The sequence below is a fragment of the Erythrolamprus reginae genome, chromosome 10, assembly GCF_031021105.1.
Source record: "Erythrolamprus reginae isolate rEryReg1 chromosome 10, rEryReg1.hap1, whole genome shotgun sequence".
Classification (NCBI taxonomy): domain Eukaryota; kingdom Metazoa; phylum Chordata; class Lepidosauria; order Squamata; family Dipsadidae; genus Erythrolamprus; species Erythrolamprus reginae.
Genome location: NC_091959.1, coordinates 4,335,180 through 4,356,616, shown reverse-complemented (window position 1 = coordinate 4,356,616; position 21,437 = coordinate 4,335,180). Strand labels below are relative to the sequence as shown.

The following is a 21,437-nucleotide window of genomic DNA, read 5'->3' as shown; positions in this document are numbered from 1 at the left end:
CTCCCCGAACACCCCATAAACCCCCAAGGCCGATATAAGATGCCGCTCACACGGATCAATTCGTTTTGCAGTCTTTGTATCCGATCCTTCATCCGGGCCATCTCCCGAGCCCCGGACGTTAATTTTTGCTTGAGTATCACTGGGAAAACAAAAAAATGCAAAAGCTCCAATGAAGGCACAGGTAATCCTTGATTTACGACGGTTCGTTTCATGTCTGTTCAAAGTTACGACGGCACTGAAAAAGGTGAATTGCGACCGTTTTTCATAGAACCTCAATGAACAGGTGATCCAAATTCAGGCTCTGAGTAACCGGTTTGTACTTATGACCAAACCAGTTCAGCCGGGCCCTAAAAACTGGGAGTGCCGGCAGCAGGTGGCTTCACCCAATAATTCTGCACATGGGCAGAGGTGTTATGGGCATGTGCTTCCATGCGCTCACCAGTACCAACGGGTTTTAGAACCCACTGCTGGAGTAAACCCTTCCCCCAACTGAGTAGGCAGAGGAAGGGGAGAGCATCCTCTTACGTATTCTGTCGACTATTTCTGCCTTGGTCATAACATCCAGATCAATGTCCTGGAGAATCGCCCGGCCAATATCTTCGTGCAAGGCAAGGTTGCGTCTCAAGGCAGAGTTCTCCCTCTCCAGCGTGCAAATGTGTTGGCGCAAAGACAGGATCTCGTCTGCCATTTTTTTCATGGCTGCGCGGTAATTATCTGCTTCCTAAAGAAGGATGGGTGGATGGATGGATGGAAGGAAGGAAGGAAGGAAGGGAAAAGGAAAAGAATTAAGTAAGTAAGGAAGGAAGGAAGGAAGGAAAGAAGGAAGGAAGGAACAAAAGGAAGGAAGGAAAGGAAGGAGGAAGGAGGAAGGAAGGAAGGAAAGGAAGGAAGGGAGGGAAGGAGGAAGGAAGGAAGGAAGGAAAGAAGGGAAGGAAGGAAAGAAGGAAGGAAGGAAGGAAGGAAAGGAAGGAAGGAAAGGAAGGAGGAAGGAGGAAGGAAGGAAGGAAAGGAAAGAAGGAAGATTTTTATTAATATTGATTGTTTCCTCATTGCTTATTTGATTCCTATGACAATCATTAAGTGTTGTACCCCATGATTCTTGATAAATGTATATATTCTTTTATGTACACTGAGAGCATCTGCACCAAAGACAAATTCCTTGTGTGTCCAATCACACTTGGCCAATAAAGAATTCTATTCTATTCTATTCTATTCTATTCTACTCTACCCTACCCTACCCTACCCTATACTATACTATTCTATACTATTCTATTCTTGACAAATGTATCTTTTTTTTAATTCACACTGAGAGCATATGCACCAAGACAAATTCCTTTTGTGTCCAATCACACTTGACCAATAAAAATTCTATTCTATTCTATTCTATTCTATTCTATTCCATTCCATTCCATTCTATTCCATTCTATTCCTTTCCATTCCATTCCATTCCATTCTAATCTAATTCTTATTCTATTCCTGCAACGGAGTTTCTTCCAGTTTTATGGGAAGGAGGCAGCGTGTGCAAAGAACCCAGCGGAGGTTCTGCAGCCCTTTTGCTGCAGAAGGGCCGCCAAAAAAAGCCTCTTAAAAACTGCCTTGAGTGGAACACATCCTTCAGTTCTTCATTGTTTTTGGCTGATGCTCCAGCCTTGCGGAAGAACAGCTGTGCGATTGCAGAGATCTTGCCCTGAACCTGGCTGATGGCCTTCTGCAATCTCAACCTTGCCCCAGCCTTCAACGGGGACATCTAGAGATAAGGCTGGTTTATTTTGTTTGGAGACCAAGGAGACGGGATTTCCTGGGATTTATGGGCAGGGTGCCCCCTTTTCTGTTCTTTGGGACAAGGGGTCAGCCACTGGAGATAGTTGGGGTTCCACATCGTCACCCCACACGTCAAGTTAACCCAAGGCTTAAAAACATCCCAGCAATTTCCTTTCTTCTTTTTAATTAGATTTTTTAAAAAAATTAAAAACACACAAAACAAAAACCCCCAAAACACTTTAAAACATTGGACGTTTCGAGATGAATCTGTAGCACAATTCTAATTGTGCTTATTCTCTATTGCATAGCTAATATTTACATAGTATACATCGTTTCTATACATTGTTCTTAGTCTAGTATCACTTTTCTCGCTGGAGGAAGGCCATAGAAAGGGACGGAGATTACGTGGAAAAACAGGGAGTGTAGAAGAAACATCATTCTTTCTTGCGTGTAAATTTCATTGTGTTCAATAAATAGTTATCAAATTAAAAAAAGGGGTGCATTACTTTCTGGGCAACCCTTGTATAGTATTTTCATTTTTCCAATATTGGGTGAAAACAACTCTCGCAGCTGTTGTCATGGGTAAAATTAAGAACAATTGATTTTTTCCCCTAATTTCTCATGGGCTATTCCCAATAGAAGCAACTCCAGCTTCTATTGAAAATGACGCATGTACAGAATTCTGTTGACGTGGGCACAGCCTTGCTCCTGACCGAGGGGCCATCAGAGAAAGATATATGTCAGGGATCTACCCCTTTTTTTTCTTTTTTCATTGTTTTGGTCCATGATCACATGCCCATCAACTGAGAAGATGAGAAAGAGGCAAGGACATGGCAACTGACCGACGTCAAGCAGCTTGAGGGAGTGCCTTAACTTATCTGCTGGCACACAGCCATATATAATAATAATAATAATAATAATAATAATAATAATAATAATAATAATAATAGTATGCTGCCCCTCTCCAGAGACTTGTAGTGGCTCACAACAATAATACACAGTGTACAAATCCAATACTTAAAAAAACAATTTAAAACCCTTATCATTAAAATAGTCACACAACCCAATCAAACCATACATAAACCGTGATAGCTAAGGGGTATTTTATTTATTTATTTATTTATTGGATTTGTATGCCGCCCCTCTCCGGAGACTCGGGGCGGCTGACAGCAATAATAAAACAGCATATAATAACAATCCAATACTAAAAACAGTTAAAAACCCATTATTATAAAAAGCAAACATGCATTTATTTATTTTATTTATTAATCAGATTTGTATGCTGCCCCTCTCGGCAGACTCGGGGCGGCTCACAGCAGTAGTAGTACAATGTAAACAAATCTAATATCTAAGTTTAAGTTAATTTAAAACCCCAATTTAAAAACCAATCATACATACTAGCATACCATGCATAAATTTTATAGGCCTAGGGGGAGGGAAAGTATCAATTCCCCCATGCCTGATGACAGAGGTGGGTTTTAAGGAGCTTATGAAAGGCTAGGAGGGTGGGGGCAACTCTGATATCCAGGGGGAGTTGGTTCCAAAGGGTCAGGGCCGCCACAGAGAAGGCTTTTCCCTGGGTCCCGCCAAACAACATTGTTTAGTTGACGGGACCCGGAGAAGGCCAACTCTGTGGGACCAAACTGGTCGCTGGGATTCGTGCGGCAGAACATACATACAGACATACCATACATAAAATTGTAGAGGCCTAGGGGGAAAGAGTATCTCAATTCCCCCATGCCTGGCGGCAGAGGTGGGTTTTAAGCAGCTTATGAAAGGCAAGGAGGGTGGGGGCAGTTCTAATCTCTGGGGGGAATTGATTCCAGAGGGTCGGGGCCACCACAGAGAAGGCTCTTCCCTTGGGTCCCGCCAGACGGCATTGTTTTGTCGAAGGGACCCAGAGAAGGCCAACTCTGTGGGACCTAATCGGCCACTGGGATTCGTGCGGCAGAAGACAGTCCTGAAGGTATTCTGGTCCGATGCCATGTAGGGCTTTATAGGTCATAACCAACACTTTGAATTGTGACCGGAAACTGATTGGCAACCAGTGCAGGCTGCGGAGTGTTGATGAGACATGGGCATATCTAGGAAAGCCTATGATTGCTCTCGCGGCCGCATTCTGCACGATCTGAAGTTTCCGAACGCTCTTCAAAGGTAGCCCCATGTAGAGAGCGTTGCAGTAGTCGAACCTCAAGGTGATGAGGGTGTGAGTGACTGTGAGCAGTGACTCCCTGTCCAAGTAGGGCCACAACTGGTGCACCAGGTGAACCTGGGCAAACGCCCTCCTCACCACAGCCGAAAGATGGTTTTCTAATGTTAGCTGTGGATCGAGGAGGACGCCCAAGTTGCGGACTCTCATTGCCCTAGCTCAGCTCCAACATGCATGTGTGTGCTGACCATCTGACTTTTGGCTCGCTCAGAGGCTCTGGGAGGGCACTTTTGGCTTCCAGAGAGCCTCCAGGGCGATGGGGGCATTTTTACCCTCCTGTGCCTCTAGGGAAGCCTTTGGAGTCTGGGGAGGGTGAAACACGAGCCTGCGAGGCCCACCAGAAGTTGGAAAAAGAGGCTGTTTCTGGCATGCAGAGGGCCTCCGGGGCGGTAGGAAAAGCTGTTTTCGCCCTCCCTAGGCACTGAATTATGGTGTGGACACTCACACATGCATGATAGCACCCTGCACACTCTTTCGGCACCCGAGGGAAAAAAGGTTCGCCATCACTGGCATAGGATCTCCTGCCTGGGCAGGGGGTTAGACTAGAAGACCTCCAACCTCCCTTCCAACTCGGTTGTTCTAGTTGTTTAACCCAGTGATTTGCAACCTTTTTTCATTTACGAAACCCTGGGGCACATTGAGTGGGGCGGGGGGGGGGGGGGCTAAAAAAAGTTTGGACAAAAAAATTCTCTCTCTTTCTCCCTTTCGCTCTATTTCTCTCCCTCTTTCTCTCCCTTCCTTCCTCTTTCTTTCTCTCTCTTTATATCCCTCTTTCTTTCTCTTCCTTCCTTCCTCTCTTTTTTGCTCTCTTTCTCTCTCCCTCCCTCCCTCCCTCCCTCCCTCTATGTCTTTCTCTCTCTCTCCTTCCCTCCCTCTCTCTCTCTCTCTCTTGCTTTCTTTCTCTTGTTCTCTTGCTTTCTCTCTTGCTTTCTTTCCCTCTCTCTTGTTCTCTCTCTCTCTCTCTCTCGCTCTTTCTCTCTCTTGCTTTCTTTCTCTCTCTCTTGCTTTCTCTTGCTTTCTCTCTCTCTTGTTCTCTTTCTCTCTCTCTCGCTCTTTCTCTCTTGCTTGCTTTCTCTTTCTTTCTCTTTCTTTCTCTCTCTCTTGCTTGCTTTCTCTCTCTCTCGCTCTTTCTCTCTCTTGCTTTCTTTCTCTCTCTCTTTCTCTTGCTTTCTCTCTCTCTTGTTCTCTTTCTCTCTCTCTCTCGCTCTTTCTCTCTTGCTTGCTTTCTCTCTCTCTCTCTTTCTTTCTTTCTCTTTCTTTCTCTCTCTCTTGCTTTCTTTCTCTCTCTGAGCTTCGCGGCACACCTGACCATGTCCCACGGCACACTAGTGTGCTGCGGCACACTGGTTGAAAAACACTGGTTTAACCAAACTGCCGGAGCCCTTCTGCTAAGTTACTTCCTTGCTGCAGAGGGCAACATTTCATATCTTATTCCAGTGTGTGTGTATGTGTGTGTGCTTTTTTAAAATAACCTTTTAAGCGATTCTCTGATAGTTTGACAAATTCTGAGGGCGAGACACACAGCAGGATTAGTACCACGCTATTAATCAGCTCCGCGGTTCCTTCAAGTCGGACGGAAAGGATTAGTTTTGTCAAGCATTTTCTCCTCCTGTTTTCTGAAAAGCGTTTTGTGCAGTCGTGAAAAAGGAGAGAGACGTATTTGACGGATTGCAAACTACAACAGAAGCCCATTTGTTATGCTGATCAACACCTCCAACAGCAATTTTTTAAAAAACCCAATAATTGAAAGGATGGAAGGACGAGGAAAGTGTCGTAATGTTTTAAATAACAATCATTTAATGAATTATTATTTCTAATTCCAATCGCCTTACCATATCTTGGATCTCTTCAATGATTGGCCTGCAAAATTAGCAAAAAACAAAACAAAACATGTCCATCAAAAGAAAAGAGGGGCATATTTTCCCCATGTTACTTTAGCATAGCCCCCCCCCCCCCCGTTTTCCAGATCATATGTTTATTTTGATGTGTTTCTTTAGCAGCTTGCAGAACAGAAGGAGGGTGGGGGGAAAGCCACATAAAGTTTTGTATACCATTCCCGCTAATGTGCACACATTAATCAATCGATCAATGAAGAGATCGTCTTTTTAAAAGGTGTATACACTGGTATCTCTACTTAGGAACTTAATTCGTTCCATGACCAGGTTCTTAAGTAGAAAAGTTTGTAAGAAGAAGCAGTTTTTCCCCATAGGAATCAATGTAAAAGCAAATAAGGCGTGCGATTGGAGAAACCACAGGGAGGGTGGAGGCCCTGTTTTCTCCCAGGAGATTCCTGGAGAGGCCCCAGGGAGGCTTCTCCCCATCTTTTCCGGACGTTTTCTCCCAGGAGATTCCTAGAGAGGCCCCACGGAGGCTTCTCCCCACCTTTTCCTGTTACAGTTCCGGAGGCTCGGGTTTGTAAGTGGAAAATGGTTCGTGAGAAGAGGCAAAAAATTTTTGAACACCTGGTTCTTATCTAGAAAAGTCCGTAAGTAGAGGCGTTCTTAGGTAGAGGTCCCACCGTATATGCAAAGCACATTGTGCACCTGGAATAATTTTGTGCATTGTAAAATTGTAAATGCAGTCCAGGCTTCAAGACTATAAATCTTTCCTTCTATGGAATCTAGACTGTCTACTACTGTAGAAGCTAAGAGAGGACTTACATACCTGCTGTTTTTCCTAGGCAGGATATTGCCTACAGCATCAGGTAACGGAAACCTATTGTTGTGCATCTGTGAAACAAGAAGGAAGAAGGTTGCTTTCAAAATGTAGAAATTAAGAAAGGCTGTTTCGTTTCAGAAGGAAGGGAGCAAGGAAAGAAGGAAGGAAGGGACAGGTAGGAGGGAGAGAGGAGACCGAAAGAGGGAGTGAGAAAAAGAGGAAGGGAGAGAGGAAGAGAGGAGATAGAAGGAGGGATGGAGGAAGGAAGGAAGAGGCAGATAGGAGAAGGGAGGGAGGGAGGAAGGAAGGAGACAGATAGAAGGAGGGAGGGGAGGGAGAGATGAAGGAAGGAGACAGATAGAAGGACGGACCAAGGAAGGAAGGAAGGAAGGAAGGAAGGAAACAGGGAGGAGGGAGGGAGGAGACAGAAAGAGGGAAAGAGAGAGGGAGAAAAAGAGGGAGGGAGAGAGGAAGGAAGGAGATAGAAGGAGGGATGGAGAAAGGAAGGAAGAGGCAGATAGAAGAAGGGAGGGAGGGAGGAAGGAAAGGAGGAAGGAGTCAGATAGAAGGAGGGAGGGGGAGGGAGGGAGAGATGGAAGGAGACAGATAGAAGGACGGACCAAGGAAGGAAGGAAGGAAGGAAGGAAGGAAAGAAGGAAGGAAGGAAGGAAGGAAGGAAGGAAGGAAAAAACTCCCTAGCCCTTCAATTGTGTGATTCCATATCATTCAATGGAATTCTTTGTGTGAACAGGTCTGCCTTCTACTGCACAGGGGTGGAAAATATCTCCGTGTCAGCCGAGGGCTGAGGAATCCATGGTTACTCACTGTTGAGGAGAACGGGCGGTAGTACAATGCCATTTGCAGAATCTAAGCAGCCTAGGTCTGCCCTCCAGTTAATTTCTACCCAGATAAAAGACTGAACGCTTCTTTCAGCTTTATCCTGCCTTGATGGGAGTGGATTATATGGCTTCTGTCCTGGTTGCCTGGTGCTTGTTGCTTCCAAGGGACAACAACACCCAAGGCACCGCACAAGCTCCAGAAGAACAAAGCAAACAGGTGTGTCTGCATTCCCACAAACAGAAATACCACCTGAGTGTACTTTGACACGGACTCATTCCAGGGAGTAGGATGAACTTACAACAAAGAAGATCTCCCCGTGCTTAAAACTCAAGGAATGCTAGATGGGGAGGAGACAGGGAGAAAGGATCTAACTAACAGGGAGCAGAAACATCTGGAGGATTGGATCTGCTTGTCAAAATCTGCCTCCTCCTCCTCTCCCTCTCTGTGCATTCCGGTAATGGTTGTTACTCTAAGCTTCCCTTAGCAACTGGGTTGTAATCTAAAGCCCAGAGAGAGTGATGGGAAAGCAGCAACAGGTGAATGGTTATAAGATGCAAATTTCTCTGCTAGGATGAATATCCACAATTAAAACATAAATTTTGCCCAGATTTCTACATTTATTTCAAACGGTTCCAATAAAATGAGGCCAAAAATATTTCGAACTCTTAAATAAAATAGTAACAAAATGTATGTGGGTTGGGAAAAAAACCAGAATCAGGTTGAAATATTTGCAGTATAACAAGAAGCAAGGGGAATTCGGATTAACTGACTGGGAACTCTATTATCAGGCATGTGGATTAAAGACTGGATAAAATTAGGAAACAAAAGAATATTACTGCTCGAGGGATACGATCTGCAGGTTGGACGGCATGCATTTCTTTGGGATGGGAAAGGTAAAAGACATAGATATTTTCAAAATCATGAAATTATGAACTCATCCTTCTACAGCCACTTGGCTGATCATTACCTATATTAGGGCACAAATCTATTTATTTGCTATAGATATATCTGATCATCTTAACTGAGTATGCCTAAAATTGGCAATGGGGAAAAATACAATATCATAGTCTATACTCACATCTGTCAGGTCAAAGTAGGAAGATGCACGATCAGGTTCAATGTAGGATTCCTTTAAAAATAGAAAATAGATTTCTTGTCATTCTCTTCCAAGGACAATGGTCCTTCCAAAGCTTGGGTCATCTCAATGTCCAAGAGGAGGAAGGAAGAAGCAATAATGTACTAATATATATAATAATGATGTATATAATGTAATAATATATTATTAATAATATTAATAAGGTAACAACAATAACACTATGTAGAAGATGATTAGAAATTGCTTTCCTTTTTTAGCCTTTTTATTAGTGTATAATTTAAAAAGAGGCAAAAATTCAAAAGAAAATAGTAGGGAAGATAAGGGAGGAAAAAGGGAAGAGAAAAGTGTAAAAAAGAAATGACAAAGAAACAAAAGACATTGACTTCCAACTCCCTTTGGTGCAGTAGAATAAGAGAGTAAATTCGAACCTCAACTTTTTACTTTTACATAGTAGTATAAACTGGCCATTTCTATAACAACAAGGATAAAAAAGTAGACTTTTTTTGGAGAAGAATTTCTAATATTTATTTATTCATTCATTCATTCATTCATTCATTCATTTATTTATTTATTTATTTATTTATTTATTGGATTTGTATGCCGCCCCTCTCCGTGGACTACGCCAAAGTTATTAAAAATTCCTAATAACTTGCAAAGTTATTCAGTTTTTTCCCTAATAAATAACAAAGTTATGCAGTTTTTTCCTTTCCTTCCTTCCTTCCTTCCTTCCTTCCTTCCTTCCTGTCTTCCTTCCTGTCTTCCTTCCTGTCTTCCTTCCTGTCTTCCTTCCTTCCTGTCTCCCTTCCTTCCTTCCTTCCTTATCTACCTACCTACCTTGCAAAAGAACTGACCCACCCACCATGCGAATCAGGAGATAAAACCAAACTCAATTTGATGAAAAAAGGCAAGACCGCCAAAAATCAAACCCAACCGACTCTTTGATGGTTATTGCCAAGGATTAAAAAGCGTTTCATTTTCGCACCAGACTGCAGTTTATCTTCACTCTGCGGGCGATCGGGTGGTTTTTTTTTCTTTCAAAAGTCCCATTTTCCTTTGCTCTTCGTGCAAAACCTTTCATAAGGGTTTGGGAGAAAAAAAATGTTTTTCCAGCTCAGCTCCTTCTCACCCTATCTGGGTCTGTGCTGGTATGTTGGCTGATTAGTTGGTTGGCTTTGCAAATAGCTTTGGGGGCTCTTTCCCTGTCAAACTGAAGATGCGTTTTCAACTTATCATGTTTTTTTTAAAAATATAATCTTTATTACAAATAAATGGGGGAAAGGAATACAAAAAACAAAAGGTCTATTTAGACATTGGTATAAATTCGTGCAGTTTTAAAGTATGCAATTCTAAAATAGTATACGTATTTACATCGGGAAGAAAAGGGGAAATAAAAAGTAAGAGCATGGAAAAGGAAAAAAGGGGGGTAGAAAGAGAAAGAGAGGAGAGAAAAGCGAAAGGCAGGAAAAGAAGAAGAGAAATAAATAAAACAGTTAAGTAAAAGAGGAGAGAACATATAGAGAAAAGATACAGAATAGGACCATCAAACGGCTGGTGCATCGTATCCTTACGACGTAAATTTCATATTTATCGTTGGAGTGTCTTTCCATAATTGTAAATTTCTATTGGTTAGATTAGGACTATAGTTTTAAAAATTTTCCCGTGCCACACCCTTCCTTACTGGGATTCGATCTGGCAGCTTCGGGTGATCCGACATAAATATATCTATCTATCTATATCTATATATGTGTGTGTGTGTGTGTATGCGGCAAAGTGTCTGCAGGGATTTGTATACAGAATTAGCTTATTTTGTTGGATTTATCTATCTATCTATCTATCTATCTATCTATCTATCTATCTATTTATTTATTTATTTATTTATGTATTTATTTATTTTTATGCCGCCCTTCTCCTTAGACTCAGGGCGGCTTACAACATGTTAGCAATAGCACTTTTTAACCGAGCCAGCATATTGTCCCCACAATCCGGGTCCTCATTACTATCATTTTGTATTAAATGAAGGATTTTCCTTTTTTTCAGCCAGTCATGCCATTTGCTTATCATGTTTTATGGTATAAAACTGAGGTGTGCTAAAATTTTAGGTCCGTATTCCAAACATTCACTGTTTGCAAACAAGTGCAAAGTTCCATTGAAATTGAAGGTGGTCGAGTGGGGAAGATTTTGAAAATTGGTCCACTTGACAAAGAATAACCCTAAGTATATTTCCTCCAATTTTTATTTATTTATTTATTATTTATTTATTGGATTTGTATGCTGCCCCTCTCCGGAGACTCGGAGCAAACATACCATGCATAAATTGTATAAGCCTAGGGGGAAAAGGGTAGTTCAGTTCCCCCATGCCTGACAACAGAGGTAGGTTTTGAGGAGCTTACAAAAGGCAAGGAGGGTGGGGGCGATTCTGATCTCCGGGGGGGAGCTGGTTCCAGAGGGTCGGGGCCACCACAGAGAAGGCCTTTCTCCTGGGTCCCGCCAGACGACATTGTTTAGTTGTTTAATTTTGTTAAGATCCTTCAGGCAATATTTTGCAGAAAGAAGAAGCTCCTGGAATACCAGATATTTTAACAGATGATTGGCGGTCCTTGTTAAGACCTTTCGTCCTTCTCCATGAGGTTAATTCCTAAGTATTCCCATTTCTTAAATATCCCCATGCAACGATCCACCCCTTGCTCTAAGTCAAAAGATTTGTCTTGGCCTAATGGCTCAAGAGAGGCCACGGGGTCAATTCTAATGATCAACTCTCATTCCCAAGCAATTATGGGCCTGTCTCCAAGGAGAAGCTGGATATGGGGTTCGTAATTAAAAGCCACGAAAGAGTAAGATTTACACAGGCAAGGCGACCACTGAAGGCCACTGGCTTGAAAGATTGATTAATGCGCCAAGATGTGCTTCAGCATTGCTTATTAGGCTCTTCCGGCTTCAAGACCCCAATCACCACCTGCCATTCGTAGGTTGTAAGCATTTGAGAAGTCACTAATCATGGCCACGTGCTCATTCCCTCTGGCAGGAAAGTCTTTGCTCTTCTTTGCTGCCCTAGATGGCAAGGATAGTAAAGGCTTAAGACAATGAGAAGAGCATTGGGCTGGACATTAAAAGCTTCCTTAACAGGATAGCGGAAAAGTGTTCGGAAACTTCAGATCGTGCAGAATGCAGCTGCGATCTTGGAGGTCATCAAGTCCCTCCTCAACCTATACTAGTTCAGACATACAGATTATTTATTTATTATTTATTTAATTGGATTTGTATGCCGCCCCTCTCCGAGGACTCGGAGTTGTCCAATGTCTTCTTTAAAACCTCTAATGTTGGAGCAATCACAGCCTCTGAAGGCAAGTTGATTAATTGTTCAATATTTAACAAAGAAGAAAGAGTCCATCTATTATCCAAAGCATCCGAAAGCAGGACAAGAAGCAACAGATGGAAAGGCATCAAGGACAGATGCAACTTAGAACTAAGGAGAAATTTCTTGACAACAAGAACACTCCAACCTCTGGAGGCAAGCTGTTCCAAGGATTAGATTAGATTAGATTTATTGGATTTACATGTCGCCCCTCTCCGCAGACTCGGGGCGGCTCACAACAATGGCAGAAACAGTACATAGTGACAAATCTAATATTTACCAATCTAGTTACAGTTTTAGGTTTAAAAATTCATAAAAGCAACCCCAATATATATAAAAAACAAGCACACAATCCATCATACACCAAAACAACATGGGCAAGGGGGAGATGTTTCAATTCCCCCATGCCTGACAGCAGAGGTAGGTTTTAAGGAGTTTACGAAAGGCAAGGAGGGTGGGGGCAATCCTAATCTCTGGGGGGAGCTGGTTCCAGAGGGTCGGAGCCATCACAGAGAAGGCTCTTCCCCTGGATCCTGCCAGACGACATTGTTTAGTCGACAGCCAACTCTGTCGGACCTAACCGGTCGCTGGGATTCGTGCAGCAGAAGGCGGTCCCGGAGATATTCTGGTCTGGTGCCATAATTGTTCTCACTCTCAGGAAATTTCTCCCTAGTTCTAGGTTGTTTCTCCCCTTGTTTGGTTTCCACCCATTGCTTCTTGTTCTATTCTCAGATGCTTTGGAGAATAGATTGACCCGCCTCTTCTTTGTGACAACTTCTGACATATTGGAAGGCTGTACACATATTCTATTTTCCTTCTTCCATAAAATTGAAGCGATATATATTTTTTATCTTATAAGACAGAAGATCTGGAGAAGAATTTAAGGGTTCGGAATTGAGATTCTTCTTAAGAACGTAGTAGCTTTCCCTTCCTTCCCAACATACAGTAGCCAAAACTGCACAATTCATAGCCTAACATATTCACCAAGACAAATTCCTTGTGTGTCCAATCACACTTGGCCAATAAAGAATTCTATCCAATCTATCTATCCAACGGGAGGTCTCATACATAACATGAAGGAATCCACGATTTGTAAATCTGCAAAATGTTTGGGAGAAGGATGTAAATGGGGTGAGGGGGGGACTCAAAGCTACTTCATAAAGTCACAGTATGACCAGTAGTCCAGGAATGTTGGAGGAGAAGGCTCCTAGAAAATTGCAAGCAGCTGCCTCATAACACCCAACAACATGGGTTGTGGTCCAACTTACTCACAGGATGAGGTTGAGCGGCATTTGTGGGACTTCTGCCCACGTAGGAATTTTATAAAATCTCCTTCGTTCCAACGTAATGACTCAAGTGTCCAAACTCAAACACAAATTTCATGGCTTGGATTCCAAACTTAGTCATTGGTGGGAGAAACTCAACCTTCAGTAATTGAGACTGAGCAGCTACTGGGTCCTGGGAGGGTGCATTTCTGAACATTAAATCAATTAATAATAATAATAATAATAATAATAATAATAATAATTATTATTATTATTATTATTATAATATTATTATCACTGTTGTTAGCCGCCCCGAGTCTACGGAGAGGGGCGGCATACAAATCCAATTAATAATAATAATAATAATAATAATAATAATAATAATAATAATAATAATAAATTATTATTATTATTATTATTATTATTATTATTATTATTATTATTATTATTATTATTTATTGGATTTGTATGCCGCCCCTCTCCGTAGACTCGGGGCGGCTAACAACAGTGATAAAACAACATGAACAATCCAATAATAAAAAACAACTAAAAACCCTTATTATAAAACCAAACATACACACAGACATACCCTGCATAACTTGTAATGGCCTAGGGGGAAGGAATATCTCAACTCCCCTGTGCCTGGCGGTATAAGTGAGTCTTGAGTAGTTTACGAAAGACAGGGAGGGTGGGGGCAATTCTAATCTCCAGGGGGAGTTGGTTCCAGAGGGCCGGGGCCGCCACAGAGAAGGCTCTTCCCCTGGGGCCCGCCAATTCCCCTTTCGTTGTCTGGACATGCCTTGTTTGTGAATTACCCATCTGATCGGCTTCTCAGAATCCCCAATCTGAGTACAGTATTGTATTGGCAGTTCTATGTTAGCAAAAACTTCAGAAGAGAAGGATTTAGGGGTCGTGGTTTCTGACAGTCTCAAAATGGGTGAACAATGCGGTCAGGCGGGAGGGAAAGCAAGTCGAATGCTGGGCTGCATAGCTAGAGGTATAACAAGCAGGAAGAGGGAGATTGTGATCCCGCTGTATAGAGCACTGGTGAGACCCCATTTGGAACACTGTGTCCAGTTCTGGAGACCTCACTTACAAAAAGATATTGCTAAAATTGAACGGGCTACAAGAATGGTGGAAGGTCTTAAGCATAAAACCTATCAGGAAAGACTTCATGAACTCAATCTGTATAGTCTGGAGGACAGAAGGGAAAGGGGGGACAGGATCGAAACATTTAAATATGTTAAAGGGTTAAATAAAGTTCAGGAGGGAAGTGTTTTTAATAGGAAAGTGAACATAAGAATAAAGGGGCCCAATCTGAGGTTAGTTGAGGGAAAGATCAGAAGCAACGGGAGAAAATATTACGTTACTGAAAGAGTAGTAGACGCTTTGGACAAACTTCCAGCAGACGTGGTTGGTAAATCCACAGTAACTTAATTTAAACATGCCTGGAATAAACATATATCCACCTTAAGATAAAATACAGGTAAAAGATTAAGGGCAGACTAGATGGACCATGACGTCTTTTTCTGCCATCAATCTTCTATGTTTCTATGTTTCAATGCCTTCTTAGTGAATTACTCATTCGATTGGCTTTTCTCCATACACCCAGGTAAATGTCAACTGCAATTAATCGTTCTTTATCTGATTAAACTAGAGGTGAACTCATCACCTATTTACAAACGGTCTTCTAGATGAACAAAGAGGTAGGATATATAGATATATTTATACATAGGTGGTTGGGAATGTCACCCTATATTCTCCCGTTGCTATTCAATTTGAGAGTTAATTGGATTGTAACGAAAAGCATTTAATCTCTTTCGGAAGCGGGTTTAATAGAGACGCTCCAGCCCTCTCCGTGACTTCCTTCCCTATTCAAAAGGGGTGATTTTAAGCAGGCCCCAAAGATGGTCATCACTATCAGGGCGTCGTCCCAGCTGCCAAACGCCGATAGGATATTGAGCAAGACAATAAAAGCTGACAGATTACACGCGTAACTCTCTGAACAGACAAGCGTTTAACCAGTTCGGGTCGACCTGTTTTTCGGAGATAAGGAGCATGCTAGAAAATTGAAATCGCACCATTCCGCCCCACCAGGATTTCAGAGCGTTGCGTTGCAAGTGTGTTGAGTCTTCAAGGAATCTAGGCGCTTCCCACCCGCCATCTTTAATAGAGCATCTTCAAAGGCACTAAAGAGAAGCTCAGAAAGTGTCCCATCTCATCTGGAATTTATTTTTATTTATTTATTTTGTCCAATACACAATAATACACAATGAAGGTAATAGTGAACACAAGAACAAGGTTAGTTGGGGGAAAGATCAGAAGCAACGTGAGAAAATATTATTTGACTGAAAGGGTAGTAGATGCTTGGAACAAACTTCCAGCAGACGTGGTTGGTCAATTCACAGTGACTGAATTTAAACATGCCTGGGATAAACGTATATCCATCCTAAGATAAAATACAGGAAATAGTATAAGGGCAGACTAGATGGACCATGAGGTCTTTTTCTGCTGTCAATCTTCTATGTTTCTATCTCCTTATTGCTTTAAAGTGGAATGGAATTTGGAAATGGGCTATTTAGTTCCGCTACCAATTTTTTTATTGATTTATTTGTTGCGTTTATATAGGAGAACACTCAACGTTGCTTTCCAAAAGGCTTCTGATTTCCCCCCCCCCACCTCCTACTGGAATCCATTTCTGGCAAATGGATTTTAAATGGGAATTTAATTGACCCAAAGAGTTGTGGTTGGAGGGAGATTTGGAGCTGGGTCTCCATAGTTGAAGGTGGGCATCCTAATTGACCATCACTAAGAGTTTTTGGTCTGACCAGAAACATCCTTCTGGTTTTTTTTTAATGCTGCTGTTCAATTAATAACCGGGCTTAAATCATTCTCCTTTGGACGTAGGGAAGGAAGTGATGGCAAAACCCTTCGGAGAAACCTCACCAAGAAAACTGCGGAGAAAATGGCCAAGAATGAAAAAACCCTAACTTGAATACACCCCAAATAAGTTTGTAACTGTAGATTTAAAGCCAGAAATATTTACTGCTGGGTATAATACCAGAAGGCTATGATATAATAGAGACTACATATTTAATGCCGCATGGATTGACAGCAGCTAGAATTGTACCTGCACAATATTGGGGGGGGAAATGACACCACCAGATGAAAACAATAATTTGCAAAATATTGGACGGTGCAGAGATGGATAGACGGACATTCAAAAGAAAAAGAAGATAAACAGTACAACTTAACATGGGATAGGTTTTATCAATGGTTAGATATAAGAAGTGAAAGTTTTTTTAAAAAGTGCATCTTATACTCCAAAAATATGGTAATTTATACCCTGCTGGGCTACACCAATAGGATTTTGAAGTATTATTGCAATATTAATAAAAATTAGAGCACAGCGTTCCTTTATGGGTTTTTTAAAAACATAGGTCACAAATATATTTTAATTCCTTTATAAAACATATAAAAGACATTAAAATAAAATCTTAAGTAAGATGTATGAGACCTGCTATTTCATCCAGTGAATTGGCTCTCATATCTAACATGACCGTTCCGTTTAAAATGCAACTTCTCAATTCAAACAAACTATGAAGAGAGAGAGTAGCCACATAAAATAAAAATAAAAAATATAAAAAAAAAGAAGTAAAAGTTAAATGAAGAAAGATTTTTGTTATGTGTATTAATGCCATCTATGACTATAAGAATACTAGTATAACAGACATAATAGTAAATAAGCTAATATAATTATAAATATTGCTATATTTATTGCTAAATATTACTATGTATATTATTGCTAAATATATTTAGCATCTCATATATTACTGTGTATATTATTATTATTATCACTATCGGTGTATCGGTGGGGTTTTTTTTTGGCAAAATGAAATCCTAGGACAATGCATTGTTTTCAAAATATTTATATATAAATAAAAATACTTTTTTAAAAAAGAAGCTTGTAATGTAGCTAGTCCTGGGCTTAGAAGCCACAATTTTCACAAGCAAGTGGGAAATGGTCATAAGCAGCGTAGGGCTACCAAAATTTTTACTTCCTCACTGTGGGCATGGCTTATGCATTTTCTTTCAACATATTTCAGTGCAAATTGGGTGCTCTGGGGTGGAGCTCCATTTTAGCTACTCTACCGCGTCTGGGTAACAGCCCACCCTGGTCATAAGTCAATTTTTATCAGTGCCATTGCAAAGTCGAGCGGTCACTATACAAAGTGTTGTAAGTCAAGGACTCCCGGTACTTGCTCAAGGTTTGAGCCATTCAACACAGATGTCCTTATGGATTTGGTGAATGAAGAAAGGAAAGACAGGGTTAGAGAAAATAATAAGAGAAAAAAGTGAGGGGATAAAGGCGCAAGCAACCAATATATATAAATTGCTAGTGCAATCAGAAGGGGATACAATTGATGGATTGACTAATTGGTGGCAAAATGAGATACAAGTAGAGGTACAAGAGATAGAAAGTATAGTAGAAAATATAAGGAAAACTAAAAATACAAGAATCAGGGGAATGAGAAGGAAAATATTACATAAGTGGTATTTTACTCCTGTTTAATTCGCACACTTTCAGCAGAATGTCAGGGGGAATTGTTGGCATGGGTGTCAAGACAAAGGAGTGTTTATGCATATGTTTTGGGAATGCCCGATTGTGCAGGAATTTTGGCAAAAAGTGAAAGAGGATATCAATAGAATGCTAAATATACAACGGACAATCACTAAAGAAATGGCAGTACTAGTTAAAAGCAATGCGATGGGAGAATTTAGAGAAATAAAAAAGCAGCAATAGAAAGCGCTCAGGCAGTAATAGTTTTGGGTTGGAAGGATGCGACAAAATGGACAATGCAAAATTGGTATAGGTACATGGTGGACCATATTCAATTTGAAATTATGGAAAAAAGGATAAATTCGGATAATGAAACTGAGTTGGGACAACTGATGGGACGGTGGGACAAGGTAAGACCATATATGACGAGCAGAATCCGAGACCAAGCTACAAGAAATAAATTGGAATCACTCTATACTATGTAAACAGATATATTTTATTTTATTTATTTATTTATTTATTATTTGGATTTGTATGCCGCCCCTCTCCGAAGACTCGGGGCGGCTCTTGGGTCAAGTGGACTATACAAGAAACACCCCCGATTTGGTGGTGGGGAATGTGTGTGTGTCGGGGTGGTGGGCACAATTCACTACGCACTGTTTTATGTTGTGTGATATAAAAATTGTTAAAAAATAATTTAAAAAAAAAGAACAATAAAAGAAAGGAAAGAATTAAAAGGCTGAGCCCTCTTTCTATCTGTCTCGTCTGCCTGTCTGTCACTATTCAAGTCCTGTCTGTTTCTTTCCGTTTGGCCCTCCGATTCTGCTTGGCTTAGGAGTCTAATTAGCGCCAGCAATTGAGTTTTTGTTAACGAGTTGGCTATAACGAGAACTAATGAGCGTCTTTCACTGGGGCTGTTAATTAGCACTTCAAAAGCTCTGTTTGGCTTGTGGAATTAGCTGCGCATCATCCAGCAATCAAGTGTTTTGTGACAAACCCAACAAGGTTTTTCTGAAGGAAGGCTAGATGGGCGGGCTGCTTTCGAATTGCTCCTGCACACAATCTCTTCAGTGTGTGTGTGTGTGTGTTTGTGTGTGTTTGTGTGTGTGTGTGTGTGTGTGTGTGTAGGAAGCAACCCAGGTTCTTTATTTCTTTTTTTCTTCTGCTTTTGTAGGGGGGAAAAACAAAGAATCCATCGAGAGGAAAAATTCTATACGCCAAACCCTGCATTTTGTATCTGCATACTAAGCCAGTTTTGATACAATGTAGAATAAATATTTTATTAGAATATTATTATTATTATTATTATTATTATTATTATTATTATTATTATTATTATTATTATTATTATTATTATGAATTAGATTTGTATTGCCATTGTATGTATATACACAGTACACCCTTACTCTACTCTATTATTCTATTTTCTATTTCTATTCTGTTCTATTCTATTCTATTCTATTCTGTTCTGTTCTGTTCTGTTCTATTCTATTCTATTCTATTCTATTCTATTCCGCTCCACTCCCTTCCCTTCCCTTCCATGCCATGCCCTTCCATTCTATTCCATTCAATTCCATTCATATGACTGTAACCTAGTTAGAGGGTTGTTGAACCTATTTTTATAGTATAAGGGCAGACTAGATGGACCATGAGGTCTCTTTCGGCCGTCAATCTTCTATGTTTCTATGTAACCTATTCTCCAAAGCACCTGAGGGTAGAACAAGAAGCAATGGGTGGAAACTAAACAAGGAGAGAAGCAACTTAGAACCAAGGAGAAATTTCCTGACAGTGAGAATGGTTGATCAGTGGAACAGCTTGCCTCCAGAAGTTGTGAATAATAACTACTACTACTACTACTACTACCCCCACCACTACCATTATTATTATTATTACTATTATTATTATTATTACTATTATTATTACTACTACTACTACTATTATTGTTGTTGTTGTTGTTATTATTATTATTATTATTATTATTATTATTATTATTATTATTTAGATTTATATGCCGCCCCTCTCCGAAAACTTGGGGCGGCTCACCGCAACAATAAACAATGTAAACAAATCCAATAATTAAGACTTTCGGATTTCAACTCCCAGAATTCTGTCTGTGGAATTCTGGGAGTTGAAATCCACAAGTCTTAAAGTTGGCAAGATTAAAGTTGGCCAAGAGATGAGAAGGGCAGCTGTTAATAGAAGCATTGTCCACTAGATGGTGATAGGAAGATTGCAAAGAAAAAACAAAACCCTAGTCCACTGGCACAAGAATTCCTTGGGGGAAAAAAATAATTGGAAATGCTGCCGAGATTTCTCAAGGCGTCCACCTGTAATTCACAACTTTGGCTCAGTTGGAAGAGGATCTGCTGCCCACAGTGTGCCAGGACCACAGAAGGCCTGCCGGATGGTGCCGCGCTACTTGAGAATTCAAATGATGCCGTGATGATTCTTGCACCTGAAGCAGATTCACGTTCCTGCCTGCCAGGGTTTGTGCTTTGAGGCACACGCAACCCACATTCTCCTCCTCCTCCTCCCATCTTTCCTCCTTTCCTTTCCCCTCCCTTCCCCTCCCCTCCTCCCCTCTCCTTTCCTTTCCCCTCCTTTCCTTTTCCTTTCCTTCTTCCCTTTCTCCTTCTTTCCTTTCCTTTCCCTTTCCTTCTTCCCTTTCTCCTTCTTTCCTTTCCTTTCCTTTCCCTTTTTCTTTTTTCCCTTCCCGTTCTCCTTCTTTCCTTTCCTTTTCCCTTTTCCTTTCCTTTCCTTTCCTTCTTTCCTTTTCCCTCCTTTCCTTTCATTTTCCTTTCCTTTCCTTCTTTCCTTTCTCATCCTTTCCTTTTTCTCTTTCCTTTCCTTCTTTCCTCTCCCCTCCTTTTCTTTTCCTTTTTCCATTCCTTCTTTCCTTTTTCCTCCTTTCCTTTTCCTTTTTCCTTTCCTTTCCTTCTTTCCCTTCTCCTCCTTTCCTTTCCTTTCTTTTCCCTTTCCTTCTTCCCGTTCTCCTTCTTTCCTTTCCTTTTCCCTTTTCCTTTCATTTCCTTCTTTCCTTTCCCCTCCTTTTTTTTCCTTTTCCTTTCCTTCTTTCCTTTTTCCTTCTTTCCTTTCCTTTTCCCTTTCTTTTCCTTCTTTCCTTTCTCCTCCTTTCCTTTCCTTTCTTTTCCTTTCCATTTTTCTCTTTCCTTTCCTTTCCTTCTTTTCTTTCACCTCCTTTCCTTTCTTTCCCTTTTCCTTTTTCTCTTTCCTTTCCTTCTTTCCTTTTCCCTCCTTTTCTTTCCTTTTTACTTTCCTTTCCTTCTTTCCTTTCTTTTCCATTCCCCTTTCCCTTCCCTTCCCTCTTCCCTCCCTCTCTTGATTCCAGACAACTGCCCGAATGAGGTCCCAAGTTTTCCCAGCCAGGTTTTCGTAAGTGCTTTGTCCTTGCAGTCTTCCTGGGGCTGAGCGAGAGCGACCATCCCAAGGCCACCCAGCTGCCTTCGCGTGAGACTAGAACTCGCAGCCAGCTTTCAAGCCTGATGCCTCTGCGCCCAAATGGCTCTCAAGGCCAGAGGAACAATTGGAAAGACAAATTACGTCGCTAAAAGCATCCTGACAATGAGCAGTGTCATTGAATGATCATTGTGCGTTCTGAAAATTCCCCCTGTGCCTTTTTGCTACCTTCCGATATGCCTGCACACATGCCATTTTTTATTGATTGAATTTCTACA

General features: G+C 41.1%; 1 protein-coding gene across 1 annotated transcript in view; it reads right to left on the bottom strand.

Moving 5' to 3' along the window:
• CCDC33 (coiled-coil domain containing 33) overlaps positions 1–21,437 on the bottom strand; it is a 105,175-nt gene that overhangs the window by 6,891 nt on the left and 76,847 nt on the right. The window contains exons 14-18 of the mRNA XM_070762765.1: positions 8,547–8,597; positions 6,635–6,699; positions 5,803–5,830; positions 526–721; positions 51–139 (exon numbers count right to left, since the gene is read on the bottom strand). Of these exons, the coding sequence (XP_070618866.1) occupies positions 51–139; positions 526–721; positions 5,803–5,830; positions 6,635–6,699; positions 8,547–8,597 (429 nt within the window). The remainder of the gene's footprint in view (positions 1–50; positions 140–525; positions 722–5,802; positions 5,831–6,634; positions 6,700–8,546; positions 8,598–21,437) is intronic.